The 23,068-nt window shown below is 35.4% G+C and overlaps 2 protein-coding genes across 2 annotated transcripts in view; one reads left to right on the top strand and one right to left on the bottom strand.

Moving 5' to 3' along the window:
• The window catches only part of pag1 (phosphoprotein membrane anchor with glycosphingolipid microdomains 1), a 79,157-nt gene extending 63,747 nt beyond the window's left edge, over positions 1-15,410 (bottom strand). Inside the window, exon 1 of the mRNA XM_059556575.1 lies at positions 15,073-15,410. The gene's annotated coding sequence lies outside the window, so the exon portion shown is untranslated. The remainder of the gene's footprint in view (positions 1-15,072) is intronic.
• A 4,477-nt stretch (positions 15,411-19,887) lies between these two features.
• On the top strand, positions 19,888-21,535 carry LOC132144749 (large ribosomal subunit protein mL53-like). Its single transcript, XM_059555321.1, has 3 exons — positions 19,888-20,040; positions 21,156-21,268; positions 21,357-21,535. Exons 1-3 carry the CDS (start codon positions 19,949-19,951, stop codon positions 21,473-21,475), a joined length of 324 nt encoding a protein of 107 aa, XP_059411304.1. The 5' UTR covers positions 19,888-19,948; the 3' UTR covers positions 21,476-21,535.
• Positions 21,536-23,068: the final 1,533 nt, after the last annotated feature.

The following is a 23,068-nucleotide window of genomic DNA, read 5'->3' as shown; positions in this document are numbered from 1 at the left end:
ATGTCAAATAATGAAGCCCCTAAAGAACAATAAAGAATCAAAACACTTTCAAACAACTAGAGCATGTTTAAGTCCAGATTAAAATGAAAAAAAAAAGCCTATTTAGTCTAAAAATTTAAGTATTTTGGTGCTGTGATGAACCCCTCACAAATCTGAATGGCTATTTATATAATACACCTTTCAGAAACAGGAACAGCTGCATTTGTATGGGGTGCGGAAACAGTCTCTACACTGCTGCAGACGCGCTGATGGACCACATATGTGTGTGCACTGTGAACTCTTTCCATTAACAATCCATTAACATGGGAAAAAAATACGCACTGTATGTATAGTTATTTCACCCGTGCCAGACAGAGACTGAGACAGTGCCGCTGCATGTCGTGCCAAACCTCTTACTGTAGGCACGTCATTTACATTTACATTTGCATTTAGTCATTTAGAAGATGCTTTTATCCAAAGCGACTTACAAATGAGAACAATAGAAGCAGTCAGGTCAACAAGAAAACAATAACAGTATACAAGTGCCATGACAAGTCTCAGTTAGTCTGGTACACAACACATAGCCAGTTTTTTTTTTTTTTTTTTTATGTCATCAGCTTGAGATCGTTTTTTTAGATAAGCCTTTTCAGAGACCACCGATCAATCATCCCAAAGCGATTATTGGCGATTGTGATCAGCAGCCGATTAATCGGAGCACCCCTAGTCTCATTAATCTATTATTTGTTCAACAGACATTCAAACCAAAGTTTTATTGTGAATATGAGATAATTTGAGCTGAAGGAATTCTGTATCAGATTCAGGAAATCTTACTCTCATAATTATTTCCTCTACATAAAACAGTTAGCTTTTAATACAGTAATACAATAAGCTTTCAATGAAGCAACTTGATGTTCCTTTGTTACATGTTCTAAAGTGACGTTTTTGAACATGTAACGGAGGCTTGTTGTTGTTTCTTATGTATTTACACACTTGTGCTGCTGTTGTATAAATGCAATATCACACGCATTGCTGTGCAATATGGCTGTATATCGTCACGGCTGTGATTACTGTAATTACCTTTTTCTTATTTCAAGGATTTTTAGATTTGTTTAAATGGAAAATAAGACATTTTCTTTCTTTATTTATTTTTCAGTAGGCATTGTTTTAGGCTGCTATTTTAGTCAGTGTAGTCTTTCTAAAATCTTGTTAGTAGTTAAGACAAATACTTAAGAATTGAAAAAAGTTTGTTAAAGGGTCAAAAAGTGAGACCAGCTGTTGTCCAGCACACTCACATATAGAGCGACTCCATTCTGACATGCTACTTTCAAAAATCCAATCAATTCCTGATAAATATTTTTTATCTCACTGAAAATCCTGTTTCACTCTGAGATGTGATAGCATGTTAGGAAAATATGTTGTGTTGTCTTAAATTGTGCTCAGTCCTATTGCTTAAAAAAACATACTCAACACTATGCTGGTCAGCATTATGCAAGACAACCAGCAGTGTTGTTGTTGAGGGCAGTGATGGATAAAGCCATCAAAATAATTTAAAGCAGGCATCAGATTAAAGTTGTGTAAGACCAGCGTGTCTCTGGCTAAATAACTTTCAAGTCTCTTTCAGTCATCTCCTGGTGTGTGATTATCGTTGGGATTTCCCCTCCGTCCATCCTGAATCACCCTCAGCACAACACCATTTGTTTTCCATTTGCTGCTACATATTCAAAAAAAGCCCTGAGTCACACACTTCCCCCTCCCTGCATTCTTCCTTTCTCTGCCTCTAAATGTCTCTTTTAAATTACCTGTCAAATATCAAACTTGACATGGTATTGTGAATTTTATAAAGTCCAGCTACATCCTGATTTGAAGTTCTCATTATATTAGGACAAACAGTTCACAGGTTTTCTTCTGCTTTTTTGGTTGCAGTGAATTTCATTGTGGTTTGGTCATAGGATGTCACTAATAAAAGAGTTTACGGAGTCTGGTGTGTAGATCTTGACTATACTACTTCAGTCTTTTACTTTAAAATAATTTCATGTTTACTTACATTTATGCATTTAGCAGACGCTTTTATCCAAAGTGACTTACAGAGCATTCAGGCAATACTTTTTTTTTTTAACCAGTAAAAAAAGTCCTCTGGGAACAACTGCTCAATTTTGATATCAGAATCTGGAAAATCTGGATGATATTGTATGACTTTAAGCATTAATGAACAAACAAAGAAGCAAACGAAAAAAAGATTTATCTATTTATACATTTACACATTTATACATATTTTACTTGAAGTAAATTTATATTGTTTTAAGAAGGTGTACATGTTTTAATGCAAAACAGGAGAAAAATACAGAATTTTGATAGGATGCTATTCAAGTTTTATCAAACCATTCTGTATCTAAACATTGGCTTCTTCTAAATGATCATCTTCAAGATTAAAACAGTAAAGTATGAGAAATTGGTTGAATCAAAAAACACTGTGCTGAAGTTTTCCTGCAGTGAAACTCTCAAACTGCATTTTATAGCAGCTCTGACACAATGATTAAAGATAACACCCAGACAGACCCCAGCAACTAGTCTTTCTGCTGAAAGACCAGCTATATGCGTTTATGAGAGAGGGCTGCTCCATTAAGCCAATCACTGACAAACACTGGTATCATTTGGACAGATTATCCTGCCATACAAGCATAAGGGACCCAGAGAGAGATTAATTCAAGAGCGTCATAGAGTATTACTCATTCATATAATCACATTGGTATGAATTAGCGTAATCCTCAGCACTAGTCCTTTAGCATGACCAGTAATTATTTTGGTGCGCAGACACTATGAGGGCATCAAAAGTGGAGGCCATTATCATTGTAATAATGTCTGTAGACCAAAGCTTGTCACGCTAATCAGCACTCGCACAAAAAAACACAATGAAGGACCCTTTTCCTTGGAGGGCAGCCCTCTGTTCACAAAACTTGGACAATCCTAGAAACCCCAAGACTGAAAAGTGGGTCTGGGAACATGGTTCAGATGATAATAAAACTCTTTAAGAACGCATTCCTTCAGTTCGTAGCCAAACCAATTCATGCCAGTGCTGTCAGTCACATGATCTTTCAAAGGGGGGTCTTATGCCAAAGCCTGATTCACAATAGAGCCCCAACCTATTGTCCGACATGAAGCACAGCACATTTCCATATTGTCTCAGCCTGGCAAGCCACCAGCCGCTGTTTTTTCCAATGCTTACAAACACTTTCTTTGAATAGAGTTAATGTCCTACTTGCTTTGATGGAAAACAACCCCAGAGATGGGCACAGTGGCAAGAAATAATGGAATAACATGGGTAATGGACCCTAATCGCATCATTTTACCATGCTGTTGTGCTCCCATTACTGATTTGCTTTGACATACACTGCTGAAAGCAAAGATATGAGGGAAATGCAATGATGTGGCCTATTAATATTACAGGACCATTATCAGGGAAAGTGACGTTACTGTGCCATCCAGTTTCAATTCATCCTGGTAAGGATTCAGGCTAAACAGAACAAGACAGAAATTTCAGGCATCACTGACACATTACCAATCAATCAATAGCATAATTATGCCTCATTATGTCTAAATTATAAACTGGCATAATGTACATCCTTTCTTAAAAAGGGAATTCCAGAATGCACTGCAATGGCGGACAGATAGTAAAGATACTCGTGTGATTGTTTTGTGCTTATTAGCATATTGTTAAAGTCTACCAAAGTCAGTTCACTCTGTGGCCATCTTGGTGACACTCTCAGACTGATCATTTCTATGTAGATAACAGACATTCATTCACCTGCAGTATTGTTAAAAAGTTTAGGGTTGGCAAAAGTTTTAATGTTTTTGAAAGAATATCTTATGCTCACCAAGACTGCATCAAAAATACATAAAAAAAATGGTGATATCATGTGTCTCATGATCATTCAGAAATCATTGTAATATCTTGATGTGATGCTTAAGAAACATTTCTTTTTTTATTATCAATGCTGAAAACAGTAAATATTTATGTGAAAGCTACGGTTTTTCAGGATTCTTTGATTAACAAGGTGTAAAAGAACAGCATTTACTTATTATAAATGCCTATACTGTCACTTTTAAAGAATTTAATGCATACTTTTTTATATCAAATTTGATTTAATCAAAGACCAAGTTGATTTAAATTAAAAAATTCCAATTCTGGTTTATTTTTCTAATACTTTTCCTCTGGGAAAACTGCTCAATTTTAAGATCAGAATCTGGACAATCTGGATGATATTGTAAGACTTTTAACACTAATCAACAGACAAAGAAGCAAACAAACGTCTATTTATATATGTAACATTTAGGCATATACATTTTACAAGTAAATTTATATTGTTTTGAGAAGGTGTAGATTTTATTTTTACTGCAAAGCAAGACAAAAAATACTGAACTTCCATAGGATGCTATTAAAATAACTGGAGATTTTCCACCTTTTTGCAACCCTAGTAGTGCTGGGCGTTATATCGAGTTTGTACGATATATTGATATTTTCTTTATAAGCGAATTGATATGAGGCAATACCGTTTATATCGATATACAGTAGTTTTATATGAGCACATCTGAAAATATAGGACACAGGACACAGACTGAGCTGCTGTGAAGAAAGTGCTTAATTCAATTTGTTCTTAACATGTGACAAGCTTCATATTAAGGCCTTTTTTTTACTTTCGCAGTAGTTTAAGTGGCCGGGCCTATCACATGCTCTGACTGAAAGGTTGCATGTGCCTCTGACTGAGAGACAGGCTACTCGCGCTGTTTAGTACGTTTGAGATGTGCTGTCTTCCTGAATGCATAACTTACATATCACAGTCATCTCCTCCATCTGTAAATGTTAGAAAGCCATGGAAATATAAAAACATTTCTGTCAGAAGAGCATGAGACTTCTGTTCTGGGATTCTCCGCTAAACTTCAGTGAACGAGCACCGCCACACGCATGCGCACCTCACAGACAGAGCTCAATTAAATAGGAGCGCTATAATTATAATCACAAAAGTAAATCTATTTTTATGATCGTACTTACTGTAAAGAGACTGCAATGGAACAATCAAAATAGGCAAACACAACTCTGTGCTTTTGTTCTCATCTATTTTAATTTTTAGTTTCGTGTATTTAACTTCTGCTTTGAAAGCCTTATTTTTGTTTTTAGACTGTAATGTTACAGTTTTAAAATGAAATGTGATTTTAACCCTTTTTGCACATAATATAAAGGCTTACATGGTTACACTAACTTTATTTGTTTCCATAGCCTTATATGTATTGTTTTGCTGGACAACATTGGGCGGTAAGTGAAATAAATAGATATTAAATACATATTTTCTAAATACAAATACAAAAACGAAAATACCGAGATATATATTGGATATCGAAAATCGGCCCAAAAAATACCAAGATGTGATTTTTTTTGCCCATATCGCCCAGCCCTTAACCCCAGTCACCTATGAGGTTGTGTTTCGGTTAGGAAGCTGCAAAAGTAGACAGAATGTGGTGTGCGCGATAAGCTTTAGAACAGAGCTACTGTCTATGACAACCAGTAAAACAAAACTGATGTGGATACAGTCTTCACACTTATGACCACTATCTTCTGTAATAAACACGGCTCTAACTCATCTATTCTAACACGTCTATTCTTACCCATTCATCTAACACGTCTGTTCTATTTTGTTCATCGTGTTCTGATCGCACATGTAAACAAACATCTCACAGTCTCACAGACCACTGGAGAGTAATTCTACTTTCACTTCACTTTCAGGTCATTTAAGAAATACTAAACAGCTCAACTACTCATACTGCCCAGTGCAATCTTGATACATCAATTCCAGCAAAGGTTTTCGCCCAGCCGACCGCACTATTGCCAAACTCTCATCCACTTCCTGTTCTCGAAACTACTGTTGATCCAATGTTACTCCCAGCTAAAGTACCCATTCATAAAAACACATGGTAGTTCTTTGAAGTTGTTTTGGCACAGGGGTGGTAGAGCAGCTCTCTGTTATAGCCATTGTTTTTTAAGGCCTTTTATTAATATGCCCTCTGTTGATAACGCCTCATTTCCAAAAGGAAGAGAAAAGGGCAGGGCCAGTCAATAAGAAATGTCTACTCTGCATGGAGGTTATTACAATATAACATTTAAGATATGGTCTCCCCCATTCCCTCCACCCATGCAGGATGGCGGCCACCAGATCACAGCGATCAGGAAGTTTACATCCCCTGTGACAAAGTGAACCGAGCACAAATCTTACAAATCAGTTTACCATCCGTCAAGCATGATACAAAACTTACAGTGTTTAAAAATAGCTGTTTGGTGTATAACATCCATAAACGATACAGTTTGTCCCATATTTTGGCATCTTATGCCCAAATATATGAGGGAGCTTCAGTATTTATCATACCTGATTTGTTTTTGCTCACGATACTGGAATTTGTAACTTTGATACAAAATCTTGAAAAAAGTGCTATTCAGTATTATTTTCGATACCACAGAAAGAAAAATCACCTTCAACTTTTACCTTTAAGAGCATAACATTTTCTTTTGACCATATTTATAGTATTTTCTTACTATTAACTAATACTCTGCTGTCTGAGGTTCCTCAGGCCTGATAGCTCTGAATGGAAAATAATAATGTAATAATAATAATACATATTTCATAATATTATTAATTACTTTGTAGTAAAATGACTTTTAAAAGTACCTTCTTCACTTTCAAGAGTTGAACTCTTGAGATTTTATTTTGGTGGAAAACTACAAGGAGACCTTTAAGTTTCTCACAACAAGTTTAAAAATGCTTTTCATTACAAATCACATGAAATATTATAATCATCTGTCCAAAAAATTATGAAATGATTTGTGAAAATAAAGTGTAACTGGTGCATGCTGCGCTTGTTGGATCTCTGCAAATCTAGTTGCAAAATTCACTGTGAACCAAGTTTAAGTTTAGTTTAGTTCAGTTGCACAAAAATAAACTTTGCAATAAATAAATACAATTCATTTAGGGAGAGGTGGAAATCCCAAAATGGCTTATTTAGAGCCTCCACCTAAACAATAATGAAAACACAAACAACCTTTGAAATTAATAAAAGAGCTAAATTACAAGAACAAATACATAAATGTAAATGTAAAACCAAGCTGCTCTAAAACACTGAAAACATTGGATCAAGAGCTGCTCGTGTATAAATGATCGCATTGCCACTCTTCACTGTGTGTATCAACAGAAAGCGTAAAAGAGAGCAAGAAAGTGTAGCTGCTACTGGTGTATCAACACTTCCGAAAATTACTAACAGTTTCAAATATTCATCAATTTTCATAGAAAAATGACAATACTACAACTGTCAGAGTCATAAATTAGAGGTGATGTTAGGAAAACTCACAGTAGAGGTGCTCCAACTGATTGGCTACCGATCACAATCAGCCGATAATCGCTTTGGGATGATTGATTGGCAGTCTCTAAAAAGGCAGATATCATAAAACCAATCTCAAGCTGATGAAGCGCATGCAGTGAGAGGTTTGCCATGACATGCAAGCGGCACCATCTCAGTGTCTGTCCGGATTGGGTTAAAATAATTATAATGCTTTAGGTGAGGAACAATTCATATTTCTGATAAACTGATAAAGTAATTTGAAAAAGTTTCTGTGAGACATAATTTCACAAACAGCATGAATGAATCACCGCGCACTATCTTTCTCTCTCAAATAACGAACGGCTTCAAAACACATCGCGTCTGCACTACAAGCGAGCTGCATGCTGCGCAGTCAACACAGGAATTGTCACTTGCACTATCGAGGCAGTGTCACATTGTCACTAATGTTTATAAATTGTATTTTCTCTTTTTAATTATTGCCAGTGTTAAAACCATTCAGCACTTACGTGCTTTAATGAAGACTGTGCGCTCATGCACACTTGCTGCAAAATCAGGCTTGTGCTGTGAGCTATTGTGCAACAATTACACAATTTTAAAAACAAAAACAAGTGCATGATCAAACATTCAGGTGAGATAAATATATATTTTTTTCAAAAAAAGGCCCCCTCCACCCCTCAAATGAAAAAAAAAATAATCTCACCAAGTCACCTAAGAGAGGAATTCATTTTCAAAAATGAAAATCAGACCCTGAATAAATGTCTAAAAATCTTGATTGGATCATCACTATAAATAATTCTATATGATAAAAAGAAGGCTTTAAAAAGATTGGTATCAGTGATCGTATCGGCAGATACTGCTTTCTGTGATTGGTGATCAGTGATCGGCCTCAAAAATCCTGATCGGAGCACCCCTAACTTACAGTAAAGTATTTGAATTATAATTTGTATAAGATAGGCCATAAATGGTTTACATAATTCTCAAATGGCGTACATAGCATAATTTATTTTTTCTCTTCTGAGGCTAGCAAGTAGCAACCCTACTCACAAACCTCGCTCGATAAATGAGCGTGAATGGCTTGTCATTGCAGTTTTGCTTCATTCACATTCTTGCCATTTCAGCAGAACATCAGAAACCTGACTTCACACATTTCTCTTCAACAACACAAACATTGTTTGCTTTCGGCCAGTGAGTAAATATGCCTCCCCTCATTTCTTCTGAAGATGACTAAACAGAGAAGCATTTGTATGGCTTGGTCATAAGCCACAGCCTGCAGTAGAGACACTGTAATCTTTTGATCACAGTGTCCACATGACCATCACACCTGAAGTGAAATCATAAGCAGAAGGGGGAGAAAAACATTCACAACATCATTTTTAATGTTTCATAAACAGATCGGCTTCATTTTGAGGCTGCAGTGTTCGGCTCGCTCTATATGGTTGAATGGTTAGAGGCAGAGAGGCTAAAACCCCTCTGTGTGCCATATAAACCCATGGGCAGCATGCCAAACTAACCCCGCTCTACAGCTCTTCAGATGTCCCCACAGACCCAACATTCAGTCGAAAACTCTCTCCATGAAATCAATCATAAACAGGAAGGTAGACACTGCCTAAAACCATTGCAAGAACATAATTGAATGACAATCTATAAACATTAGTACTACATGAGCATCAGTGGGCTGATCCTTTATTACACAGAAAAAAAAAATGTCAGTTGCAAATGTTCAATTTTTAACTTAAGGATGCCATATCAACAAGTAGTCCGTAAAACTACTGATTTAAGTATAACAAACCTTTCCATTCCATCTTTCCATTATTTTGAAGTACATGCTCTTTTTTTAATCTCCTGCACTTGCATTCACCGCTTCTGTAAATTGGTTTTATTTAGACATGATATTGTACATTTAGCAGTGATACATTTTTGTCATGCTACAGTTAAGATTATAGTCCTTAAATCCAGAAGACAATTAGCATTTTCTGTTTTAGAGTGCAACATTATAATCATTCCCAAATCATTATAAATCATTATGTACCCTATACATACTCTAATTGTTATTTTCTACAGAAGGACTACAACTACCACAAGTTTGTGAATTGATATATTTGATGAAACAGACAACCGCTGTAGTTCTTTTGTAGAAACTTGTCAGCAACTTGCATTTTAAAGCACACAATGGTTTTGAAACAATGTCTGATGTATGACCGTGTGTAATTTATGATGTAGAACAAAATATGTAAGTAACATTAACCACAACTCCTATTTTACATATGAACCCAAGGACACTATTCTAAAAAACCCATAAGAAATTCACCATGGCAGTCTTACAAATTGATTATCAAACAAGTATATAATCCATGATTGCCTGTGGCTTTGTAATACAGCTGACTGAAGTCATGAGTGGATGTGACATTATTCTAATAGTCCAGTTATCTGCAGCATGACCACCCATTTGGGGACCGAAGCAAATGACACGCAGGGTGAACTTGATGTGACACATTATGCACGCTCTCCAGAAGCCCTTGATTTCCAATCACCACTCTGAAAATTTGGTTTAATTAAATTTGCTCTGTTTACGTGAAAGAGTCAGACACTTCCTCAACAGGAAGCAAATTCTATTTGAGCAGCATGGAGCGAGTGAGTGCAGTCAACAAAACAACAATCAAATGTATCTCCCTGTTATCCTTAGAAAATTGCAATTACCCCCTCGTTCGATAACAGAGTGCGACAAGATCAGACAAGCCCTGTTGTGTCTGAGACTGGCCAAACATGTCTGATGACAGTTAACACTGTCAGCTTCACGTAAAAAAACGATTGAAGTGGAGAATCGACATTCCAGAGTTACAACTTATCGACACAGCATTCAAGAGAAATTGGCCAAATCCATTTGGTGATTCAGGAGTGAAACAACTGACTAGAGCGGCTTCTCTTAATTGAATGTATTTTGTGTCATTAATGAGTTTTAAATTGGTGTGTCATGCAGACACTGCAGTTCTTCTCATGGAAAAAACATGCAAGTCTCTCTAGTAGTAATGTGTGTTAGACACTTACAATGGAAAGTTTGTACAAAAAGTCACAATGGCCTTACAGTTCGAGAATCAAAAATGTTACCATTTCACAATCTGGAAAATAAAATGCTGTCTAGACAACATTGCACATGATAAACAGCAATAAATATCACTCATCCAACTTGAGTTCTGGGTAAATTAAAACATGTTCAATAAATGTTACACTTTATTAAGCCAGTTAGGTTTGCTTAGCAGGGTGATTCTTCAGTTAGAAGCACTTTTGAAAAAGCAAAGAAAAAAATCTAGAAAAAGCAAACAAGTTTCATTTTAAATGTGCATAATTAAAAAGAATTTGAAGTAAAACACTTATAGTTTTGGTAATCTAATAAAGCTACTCTGAGATCTGATGATATTTCCCACACTCGAACTGTCACTCTGCTGCCCTCATCACTTCTCATTTCCTTTCAGAACTAAATGTAAGTGTTTTGGAGAAACTCAATAGTTCTCTAAAATGCTTGCCATGATGGTAAGCAAAAGCAGTTTTTGGTACTGTGATTATTCACAATAAAAAAAGTTCAGAAAATGAAAGTACAAAATTTATTCTACACTTTTTATAAATATAAAATAGAAGCTAAACACTTTGAACAGTGATTTAAACAAAACACAAAATACTTAAATCCATTTTTAAACTAGAATGACTGTTTTTTTTATCCTCATAGTGCAAAAGAAAGTTCCCCTTAGCGAAGAATAATCCAGTTGATGTAAAACTATGAATATACTTTCGTTTATTTAGTGCTTGAATACTCATCCTTCTGTGTTTCAGCATTACTATGGGATAATTTAGGATGCAAATCTAATTTAGGTTTCTTCAAAACATTTCATCAAGGATATCTCGAGGAATCATTTCAGCTCTTGTTGGTATGCTGTTCTCAGAAACATTATCATCAGGAAGCTGATGATAGTTTTTGAATAAGCCCTTTTAATTTGCATAGTCATGTGTTCAGTTGAGTCAAAAAATTTTAGCATTACATTTTACATTACCACAACATTAACCAACAGTTCTCCCATGATATATGAATGACCAAAACATCCGTTAGTTTGAGAGAAGTGTTTCAGTCTGCATTTTCTCGATATGATAGTTCTTCCAGTTTCCTTGACTACAAATAAACTTGGGTCACTGACATTTCCATGACTGACCTACCTGCACAAGTATGTTCTCTACAGTCACTAAATCAAAGCAGCTCAGATGTTTGCATCCTGGATGTTTGTTACTTAATGATCATTAGCAGAACAACTGGTTTGATTCAGTTTACTCACACTGAACATCAGATCTCATCTCTTGTGTATCTTAGCAACGAGCTCTGAACAATATCATTAAAGGAATAGTTCACCCAAAAATGAACATTTGCTGAAAGTTTACTCATCTTCAGGTCATCCAAGATGTAGATGAGTTTGTTTCTTCATCAGAACAGATTTGCAGTAGATCACCTGCTCACTAATGGCCCCTCTGCAGTGAATGGGTGCCGTCAGAAGGAGTGACCAAACAGCTGATAAGAACATCACAATAATCCACAAGTAATCCACAAAACTCCAGTCCATTAAATTAATATCTTGTGATGTGAAAAGATAATTTTTTTTTTTTTTTTTGTATTCATCATTAAGGCGTTTAACTTAAAATTCTTACTTCTGGCCAAAATACTACTCCTTAATCCATAATAACGCTTCCTCCAGTGAAAATGTCAATCCCCTGATGTCTACTCACATCAAAATCCACCCACATATTTTTTAGAGCTGTTTTGGACTGTTTTCATTGTATTATTTATCTTCTGATTCAAATGAGACAACTTTCTCACTGGAGAAAGCAATATTCTATACTCTATGGATAAAGGATTCATATTATAGATGGAAACAAATTACATACAACATACAACAAATACAACAATACAACAAATATTGCATACAACAAATTCCTTGTATGCGCAAGCATACTTGGCAATAAAGCTCTTTCTGATTCTGATTCTGATTCTGAAACAGCAGTTTAAAGTTGGAAATGTTTTAAGGATGGATTTGTTTCTAACACACATTAATTGGACTGGAGTTGTATGGATTACTCGTGGATTATTGTGATGTTTTAATCAGCTGTTTTGACTCACATTCTGACAGCACCCATTCACTGCAGAGGATCCATTGGTGATGCTACATTTCTCCAAATCTGTTCAGATGAAGAAACAAACTCATCTACACGTGGGAGAGAGAGAGTACATTTTTTAGCAAATATAATTTTTTAGGTGAACAATTACTTTAAGCCCAATAATAATGTACAGAATATCCATTTACGCATTGGGGATTATATTCCATTAGGTCACGGTATCCACATTGAAACCAAAAAGCCCCATTTGACAGGATTTAGCACAACCCCCGGCCCCTACAGAACAGAGCCACAGCTGTAGAAACATCCATGAATCCAATCAAATTTTTCTCCATGGTAAAAACAGCTTCAGACTTCACAGCTCAAACTAGTTCTGTTCCATTAAAGTTTCAAACCCTTTGAGGGAAACTTCACTCTCTTTTACTCCCACCTTTTCTTTTGACATTTATGAGCTAAATTCCATGAAGCACCAGAGCCATGCTAACCGACATATCCTGAATTCAAAAGCCCTTTTTCCACTTGTGCTCATTTGCATTGGTTTTGAGAAACAGCTCCAAGGCCAGAACAGAGTCCAAAGTTCCAACAATAAAAATGTTTCTGACATTGCTTTGTTGTGCCAAAGCATGAAATCTGAATTCTGCTATACAATAATCCATCTGGGGAACCTCCAGTGTAAAGGACAGGTGCAGACGGAGTAAAACCTGCCACTGCTGCAGAGTTGAGAGTGCCAGCAGTGGAACGGAGCCTGAAGCTACGCTCAGCCAACCAGGAAAACACTATCTGTCTAATAAACATGTGAGGCAGGGCTTCTGTCCCGAGTGTTTGACCTCAATCCAACTGTTTTTGTGTCTAGATGCCTCTTAGATGCTGGGAAACCGATGGATTTAAACAATACATTGTGATCCTATACTTATACCTGCTACGCTGTCTGCATTCATAGCTGTCATGCCACTTTTATGTCGCAATGGGCTTTATTTTGTGCTAAGAGGGTACATTTACAGTGCACTGATATTTACAGACTTGCTGACTTGCAGATAACCATCTGCCAGATAATCTATGTAATGATGAGTTATGTGTGATATGTTTTTAGCCTTTGTCATCTCGTGGGCATTACCTTTAGCACTTTTCTGACCAGGAAATATAAAGGTTAAAGCTCAGATGTATAAAGTGAGCATGCGGAAAAAAGATCTCTCTATTTGTTTAAGATAAAGTGGAAGAACACTAAAATGTCCAGTGCTTGTTACCTTAGCAAAGGTATTCATATATGTTTGACATTTATTTAAACAAGTTACTTATTACTTATTACACAAATCAAAGTCCCTCATCTGCCTTTTGATCAAATCATAAAAGTATGAATACAGTATGACGTGATGCTCATTCGTTTTGACCAGACTTTTGATGAACAATGAACATGTTCAAAGTCATTTTGACACTTTGGGGGGCTTGTGTGTGTGTGTGTGTGTGTGTGTGTATATATATATATATATATATATATATATAAGCCCCACAAAGTGTCAAAATTACTATATATTATATATATATATATATATATATATATATATATATATATATATATATATATATATATATATATATATATATATATATAATTTTCTTCAAGTCTTTTTAAGTGTAGTATATTCTTTTAGAATTGTTTAATAATTTTTAAATATCATGAAAATATGAATACGATTTTAATATTTAAAAAATATACATATATTTTAAAGACTCATTTACACCTCAGTGTAAATATTGTGTTTGATTTAATTCCATATTTTATTACTTTTTTTAAATGCCACATTCTGGTCACATAAAACTAGCAACGCTACAGGATTAATAATACTAATACTATTAAAAAAAAATAGAATGACAACGATTAAATAAGATTATAAAAATGATTTTCCAATTATTAAAAAAATTGCAGTTTAACATTTTTACAAGATAAAATTCTTTATAATTACCTTGAAAAATCTGACAATTTACACAAATGTGAAACATACACTCATGTATTGAACGGTAGCTATTTAGTACCTTACTGCTGTTTAGAGCCATTAGTCAAAATGATAATAAAAAGTATGTTCATATAGTATCTCAAATATGGACAAATTATTTTATATGCATAGGTAAGAGAAGATTTCATGTATGGAACTGTGGCTCTTACTGTCTTTAGATTATTGTTTACATGTTGGATTAATTCTTGTTTAAGATAAATCACATGTTAGTTGTGTTTAAATATTCCATGTCTCTTATACAGGAGCACAACTGAGAGATCAACAGATGACTCGCGTCTGTGTAATAACATATTTAAACTGTTTATCCAGACTTACTCATACCATCAATACCATTCCGTTACATTCCTCTTTTCCCTCAGTCGGTATGCAGGGAATTTTTCGTATAAATAAGCAGCACGTCTGTCCTCTCTCACGCGCGCCACACAGAATACGCGAGAGAAGTTCACAGTCTTAACGGTCTCATTCTCATTACAGATATTTCTCTCTCTTCACAACTTTTCCAGTCATGTAGGCTTATGTCCGGGTGGGCTATTATTCAAGGACCACTTACCTCAGACGACCATCCGTGGATCAGCTGTTCCTCCGCTCTCGATGTTTATGTGATCAGCGCAGGTTCAGTGGACTCACAGCAGCTCTCAAACAGCATGCCGTGTTTACAAACGATCGCAGAGGACACAGTGTCAGTGAGGCTGAGCTGCAGTGCGCACTGCGATGTGTACCACACACACACACACACACACACACACACACCGTACCGGTCCGGTGCTGCTGTGACTCTGTGGCCGCGATCCTCCGCTACTCTTCTCAGATGCAGATGCAGAGGGGTGGAGAGACAGATCCCAGCAGCGCAGTGTGTCACGGGAGCTGTAGTTCTGCGCGTGTGGCTACCGCAACAAAGCAGCGCGAGTGGGTGTGTTCAGGGCTGCTTTCAGTTTGTGCTGTGTGGATGGCATGTGAAAATAAATGAATAGGGCTATGTTTAAAAAAAAAAAAAAAAAAAAAAAAAAAAAATATATATATATATATATATATATATATATATATATATATGTTTTTTTTAAGGTGTTTTACAGGAATATTTGAAAAATTACTTAAAAGTTATACTCAAGCTTTGGCCTTCCGGAGTGAATTTGGAGACATTTTGCATCACATAATTCACTCAACAATAGATTCATTTTGGGTGCCATCAGGATGAGAGTCCAAACAGCTGATAAAAAAACATCCCAATAATACATTAAAACTTGCTTCTGGCTAAAATATGAGTTCATAATCCATAATAACACTTCCTCCAGTGAGAAAGTCATCGTTTAGAACCTGTTTAATGCATTTTTCTCTCCTGATTCAGATTAAACTTTATAGAGGGTTCATATTTTGGTCAGAAGAAACTGTTAAAACATCTTGATAGATTTGTTGCTTTCAAACAGAAGGTAATCGATGGACTGGAGTCTCATTCTGACGGCACCCATTCAGAGGATTAATTGCTGAGCAAATGAAGTAATGTTTCTTATGATTACCTGAGGGTGAGTACATTTTCAGCAAATTTCGATTTTTGGGTGAACTATTTCTTTAATAATGCTTATAGTTCCATATTAATATATTTTCACATTTAATTATGATGCTTACGCTTGAAATGCCATTAAAATAATCTTTATTAATATATAGTCTACAAAGTCATTTATTTGTACATTTTATCTTGACTTAAAATATGTTAATGTGAGAAGGACAGAAACATTTACCTGAACATTATCTTTAGTTTTAGTTTTTAAAACTAGTTTTTAGTTTTACAATAACGTTATATTGTAACTTAAAATATTTGTTTATTTCATATTGTGTAGCCTATATGCTAAATAAAATATATTTGAACAATTTAAAATTAATATGTTTAGAATTGCAGGATAGTATTGGATTATAGATTAATAATAACAACAACAATAATAGTAAAATGAATAATACATTCTTTATTCAGTGCCTGCTTTCTAAACACAGTACCCAATGCTTGGTGTCTGAATTCCTGGGAAGTGTCTAAGTTTATACTTAGAACAAGAAACAATGACAGTAATACCAAAATAACCTTTAGCATGCATTATAAAATGCTGACCCCTCCCTTGAGCGTTCTGCCTTATTGTTTGTGCTTCAGTGCTTGTAGCTTTCTTTATTTTGGATGAAATGGTGGCAGGAGTATTCATTGTCATTGTTTCAGTAAGGAAAGATAAACTTGTTTTTAGAAAGGGCTTGATAGGAAGTTCACCCTTCAAGCTCATGTCTAAATATAGATCTAATTTGCGATCACAACTGTGTGCTTAGTTGTTCATCAGAAGCATGAGAGCATATGTGAGTGACAAAACATTTTTGACACCATCAGAAATATTTGACTTATGTTATGTCTATACTTCTGAAATTTAGCTCAGCTCAGATGTTCTTCAGCGTGATACAGCTTTAACCATCTGTGTCAGAAATAGCTACAACTATGTTTTTGTGCTTGTCAGATAGGCAGGGCATTCGATTTCAACTCTTCCATGTTTCTTACAACATCTCAAATTAAGGGAGTGTACAAAATTTCACAATAAGAGTATGTTAAGGCAATGTTTAATGTTGCCAAAGGCTGTAGTGTATATATATATATATATATATATATATATATATATATATATTTATATATATTTACACACACGTATGTATATACAGGTGCATATCAATAAATTAGAATGTCATGGAAAAGTTGATTTATTTCAGTGATTCAACTCGAATTGTGAAACTCGTGTATTAAATAAATTCAGTGCACACAAACTGAAGTAGTTTAAGTCTTTGGTTCTTTGAATTTTGATGATTTGGGCTGACATTTAACAAAAACCCACCAATTCACTATCTCAACAAATTAGAATACTTCATAAGACCAATAATAATAATAAAAAAAAACATTTTAGTTAATTGTTGGCCTTCTGGAAAGTATGTTAATTTACTGTACATGTACTCAATACTTGGTAGGGGCTCCTTTTGCTTTAATTACTGACTGTATTCGGCGTGGCATGGAGGTGATCAGTTTGTGGCACTGCTGAGGTGGTGTGGAAGCCCAGGTTTCTTTGACAGTGACCTTCAGCTCATCTGCATTGTTTGGTCTCTTGTTTCTCATTTTCCTCTTGACAATACCCCATAGATTCTCTGTGGGGTTCGGGTCTGGTGAGTTTGCTGGCCAGTCAAGCACACCAACACCATGGTCATTTAACCAACTTTTCTAGTGTGGGCAGTGTGGACAGGTGCCAAATCCTGCTGGAAAATGAAATCAGCATCTTCAAAAAGCTGGTCAGCAGAAGGAAGCATTGAAGTGATCCAAGATTTCCTGGTAAACAGCTGCAGTGACTTCAAAAACACAATGGACCAACACCAGTAGATGACATTGCACCCCAAATCATCACAGACTGTGGAAACTTAACACTGGACTTCAAGCAACTAGGGCTTCTCCGCCCTTCCTCCAAACTCTAGGACCTTGGTTTCCAAATGAAATACAAAACTTGCTCTCATCTGAAAAGAGGAGTTTCAGACCAATGGCAACAGTCCAGTTCTTCTTCTCCTTAGCCCAGGTAAGATGCCTCTGACGTTGTCTGTGGTTCAGGTGTGGCTTAACAAGAGGAATACAACAACTTTAGCCAAATTCCTTGACACGTCTGTATGCCTTGACCCCAGCCTCAGTCCATTCCTTGTGAAATTCACTCAAATTATTATTATTTTGCTTGAAAATCCTCATAGAGCTGCAGTTCTCTCGGTTGGTTGTGCATCTATTTCTTCCACACTTTTTCCTTCCACTCAACTTTCTGTTAACATGCTTGGATACAGCACTCTGTCAACAGCCAGCTTCTTTGGCAATGAATATTTGTGGCTTACCCTCCTTGTGAAGGGTGTCAATGAACTCTCAGATCAGCAGTCTTCCCGATGATTGTGTAGCCTAGTGAACCAAACTGAGAGAACATTTTGAAGGCTCAGGAAACATTTACAGGTTTTTTGAGTTGATTAGCTGATTGGCATGTCACCATATTCTAATTTGTTGAGATAGTAAATTGGTGGGTTTTTGTTAAATGTGAACCAAAATTATCACAATTTAAAGAGTCAAAGACTTAAACTACTTCAGTCTGTGTGCACTGAATTGATTTAATACATGAGTTTCACAATTTGAGTTGAATTTCTGAAATAATTGAACTTTTCCATGATATCCTAATTTAATTAGATGCACCTGTATGTATGTATATATATATATATATATATATATATATATATATATATATATATATATATATATATATATATATGTGTGTGTGTGTGTGTGAAAATCATGATAACATGGGCAGTTTGTTTGATACTTGACATAATGACTTGATTTACATGATTTCTTCTTGAAAGTGCATTTGAACAAATTAACACTGATGACTGTGCACAGATTATGCTTGGGTGTGTGAAGGAAGATATAGCAAGATGTATCTGGCAATAAACTGAAAATGATGTGAAAGGTAACCTTGGAGTGGCTTACTAAATAATACAGTATCCACTAGCGCCATCTACTGGATGAGTTTCATGATTTGTCAATAATATGTTTTGTACGCAGATCTCTAAAAAAAATACACATAACGTGTAATATACTCATAACTTTTAATAGTAACTTTTTCTTTTTTTGTGATATTTATTTGCAACAATTTATTTATTTTATTTCAGTACACTAATGACAATGAATCCCAGAGATTCAGATAATTTAATTAAACCAATTTAAAGCATTTGACGTAACAGGCGAAGCTGATTTTAAAAAGAAAGTGCGGATACTTAATTACAATTAAATTTTAAATTATATTTTATCAATTAATTATTTGTATAAATATTGACAAAGAATGAGAATGAAAGAATGTATAAATAAAATAAATTAATAAATTAAAGCATGGGCTTATATTTTAGAGCTTAAATTGTATGTATGTTCTGCTTGGGAAAAACAATTGCTTCGACAAAAATAATATCTTTTTTAAATATAAATATTGACAATTAAAAATGAACAAATTAATGAATGAAAGAAAGTGTGTGATCAAAGTCTGTTTGAGCTTAAAATGTTGTTTGGGAAAAATCTATTTATTTGGTAACAGTGAATATAGGAAATATGAAATTACTGAATTTTTATAAAGATTGCATTATGTAAGAATTTTAAATAAATACATGTGAAAGAGCATGGGCTAAAATTCTTTTTAATCTTAAAATTGTATGTTCTGTTTTGGGTGGGGAATCAGTTGCTTCGGTGAAAACTACTCCCCTTTAAAACAATGCTTCCGTATTTTTTCATAGTTTTAATTGCACATTTTATTTATTTTGATATCGTACTTTTTTACGCTTTCGTATTTTACGCTGACAACCCGGCTGCATACGTCATCAGCAGGTGAAAGGTCATGTAGGAAAAGATGGCGGCGTCCAGGGGAGCAGTAGTGTTAAAGACTGTTAAGAAAATTATTGTACAGTTTTGCCCATTTGAATCAAATGTTCGCTCCACAAGGTAAGAATACTGTACATACCTCGATTCACTGTAAGTGTGGAAGACGTCTGTCTGGTAACGCATGAGCATGACTTCAGGAGCCGCTGTCCTCTTGTAACAGCGGTCAGAGGAACGGAGTATATGATGCAAATTAAACTTATTTAACGTTAGATGTGTTTTGAATGTGTTTCTAAGTTCATAGACATTTGTTGTTTTCAGCGTTCACAGCAGCACTCGCCACTGTTGGTCTGTTCTCCACTCCACATTTAACAGCTGCAAATTCAAAAATGACATTAGAGAGATACAATTTAGCATACATATCATAAAATGTATTAACAATACAAACAAGTTCAACGCAGATTGACTGTTAAATGTTCTATGAATGTGCTTATGACACTGCGAATAAATGACATGGATCGTAATGCTTAGCTTCACTACACTATTAGTTTTCTACTGTGAAATATCTGGAGCCACTCTCAGTCTAAACGCGGTAATTGCAGCAGAGTGTCACACTGTTTTGAACTAGTAGAACTACCAAGATCGGACTAGTATTTTCGTACTAGTCTTGCAGAATATGCTGTTCACACTTGGCAAATTGTATTGGTAATGATTTTTGCCATTCGCATTTTAAGTCCCGTAGCATACTAATGTTTGATATGCTTATCATGGAAAAAGTTTTATTTGCTATACTATGTAAAAATATATGGCATACAGTTTATACTATACGTTTTTTTCCTTTCCTTTCTTTTTTCTTTTTCTTTTGTAAATAGCAAGCTAGTAGGCTATTCTAAACATGCATAATATCTGAAGCAGGATCCATAGCAATTCAAAATGTACTTTTCAGGAGATGGTGATTTAGTGTGCAGTTAAGTCAATAAAACCATCGGTCAATAAATAATTGCAAAAGTTTAGGAAAAGCTGTCCTAAATGAATTTAATCCATTTTTGATGACAAACTGCCCATTTTGTATCAATGACATTTATTGTGGGCTGTCACAACTTTTACACGTTTTTTAATCTTATCCCTCATTACTCATGTTTTTGTTGCATAAATGAAATGTGAATTTATGAAGGCATAATTAAAGGCATAAATAAATCACATCTCTTGCATTACTTTTGTCTGCTTCCTTCCTGCAGAGAGTTTCTCATTGTGGTCGGGTCTGAAAAAGCCAGAGCCACAAATATGAACTGTGAAGTTATCACAGAAATAAAGCATGACCGATCCGAGCCTACGATTGACATCACTTTTTGTGAGTGACTGAACTGTAACTCCATTATTGCAAAAGAGTGTACGGCATAGTGTCATTGTAAAATGCATGCCATTGTGGTCTTTTGTAGTGGATGGAGAGAGGCTGCTGATGAAGGGATCCAAACTAACCACAGAAGAATTGCTCTCGGCCTTACAGACCCGATGCACTGCTAAAGACCCTCAAGCTAAAGCAGGGGACAAAAAATAGTCTAGTTCTTTTGTATTTATATGTCTGTGGATGTGTAATAAAATTGTTATCTGTCATGTCTTTGAGTTGACTCTCACTTTGTCCTCTAGACTTTTGGTTGGACTTTTGAAGTAAATTAACAGGCCTCTGTATACAGACTCAGTAAAGTCTCTACTTATGCATTATCTCACTATGACATAGGGCTGTGCGATATGGGGAAAATTTCTAATGCGATTTTTTCTTGACAGATATTGCGATTGTGATTTGATTTGCGATTTTTAAATTTGCAAAGTCAAGCTTCAGCTTAATATTGTCAATAATGTGCAGCACAGTATGATTACACAGTATGATTATCATTACCCTGCTGAAAAAAATCAATAAAAATAAATTCTTACACTTTCCATGAAACCATTTCAAAATTAGGAATCCAATAGGAATTATATATTGTATTATATTGTATATACAATATATTATATATATATATAATTTTTTTTTCTGCAGGCAGGGTTATAATGGTATAACAAATTTTATAGAATTAACTTAGTTACTGAATTTCACTGGAAATATTTATTTTTTATATAAATAAAGAACTGTATTTCTTTAGTCATTCATTAAAGTGTTACATGTTACACTGTATTTGGGATTTTAAGAACAAGTGGAAAATGTGTTGAATGTTTCATTTCATCCAAGTGAAGTTAGCAAGCGGTTAGACTGAATTTACATTCGTTTTAAACGAGAGCCAGGCGCGAACCTGCGTCGAGCCTCATTCATACTGTCAGATGCGCTCGTGGAGATTTGCGGTGCTGGCCCGCGCGAGAATATAACTGAGCGTTAGAAACTGACTGCGTGAGTGCGGCGAGTGTGAACGGCTCGTCCGTGACACGGGATTCGCGCCGCGTGGGGAAGAGAGGAGCGAGTATAGGCTGTGTGTCTTCTGAATTTGGAATAGCGAACATGCAATAAGGGATGCTCTTGATATGCATTGTGACGCAGCTCTTGTAAATTATATTGTTTTTTGTTTGTTGTCTTTCTTTTCAAAGCTTAAGTTAACGAACGTTTTTCTTTAGTTTTAATTTGCCTTACTATTGACCTGACCCTGTAGACGCCATAATCCCACTCTGTCTCTCTCCTGCTTTCCGGGGTTTTTTTTTTTTTAGTTTTTTTTTATGGTGGGCGTTTACACAGCTGGCTAGAGCAGAGCTGTTTGGGGAGAACGGAGGTGCGCTCGCTCTATTGGTTAGTAAGACTGTCAGTGAAGACTGACAGACATGCATATGCTCTGGAACAGCTTAATCGCATCCACATCGCAGGCTTTTGCGATTAGTAAAAAAAACGTAACGATTTCGATTAATCGCACAGCCCTACTATGATATATGTGGAAAAGATTACTTTTACATCACATCCATGTAATTAATGCATGACATTTAGTGCAATAATTTCTGAGAGGTATAGGTATGTTATTCAACACATATTAGTCATTTTAAATAATAGTATGCAATATACAGTGTACCAAATATGTGTAGTGTCTGAAGCAGTAAGGATGATGGTGTTCATGTTCTATATCCAAATGAAAATATGCCTGTGAATTAGCATAAGTTAACATATTGCCTACAA

The sequence above is a fragment of the Carassius carassius genome, chromosome 8, assembly GCF_963082965.1.
Source record: "Carassius carassius chromosome 8, fCarCar2.1, whole genome shotgun sequence".
Classification (NCBI taxonomy): Eukaryota; Metazoa; Chordata; class Actinopteri; order Cypriniformes; family Cyprinidae; genus Carassius; species Carassius carassius.
This window is presented reverse-complemented; position numbering and strand designations above follow the sequence as displayed.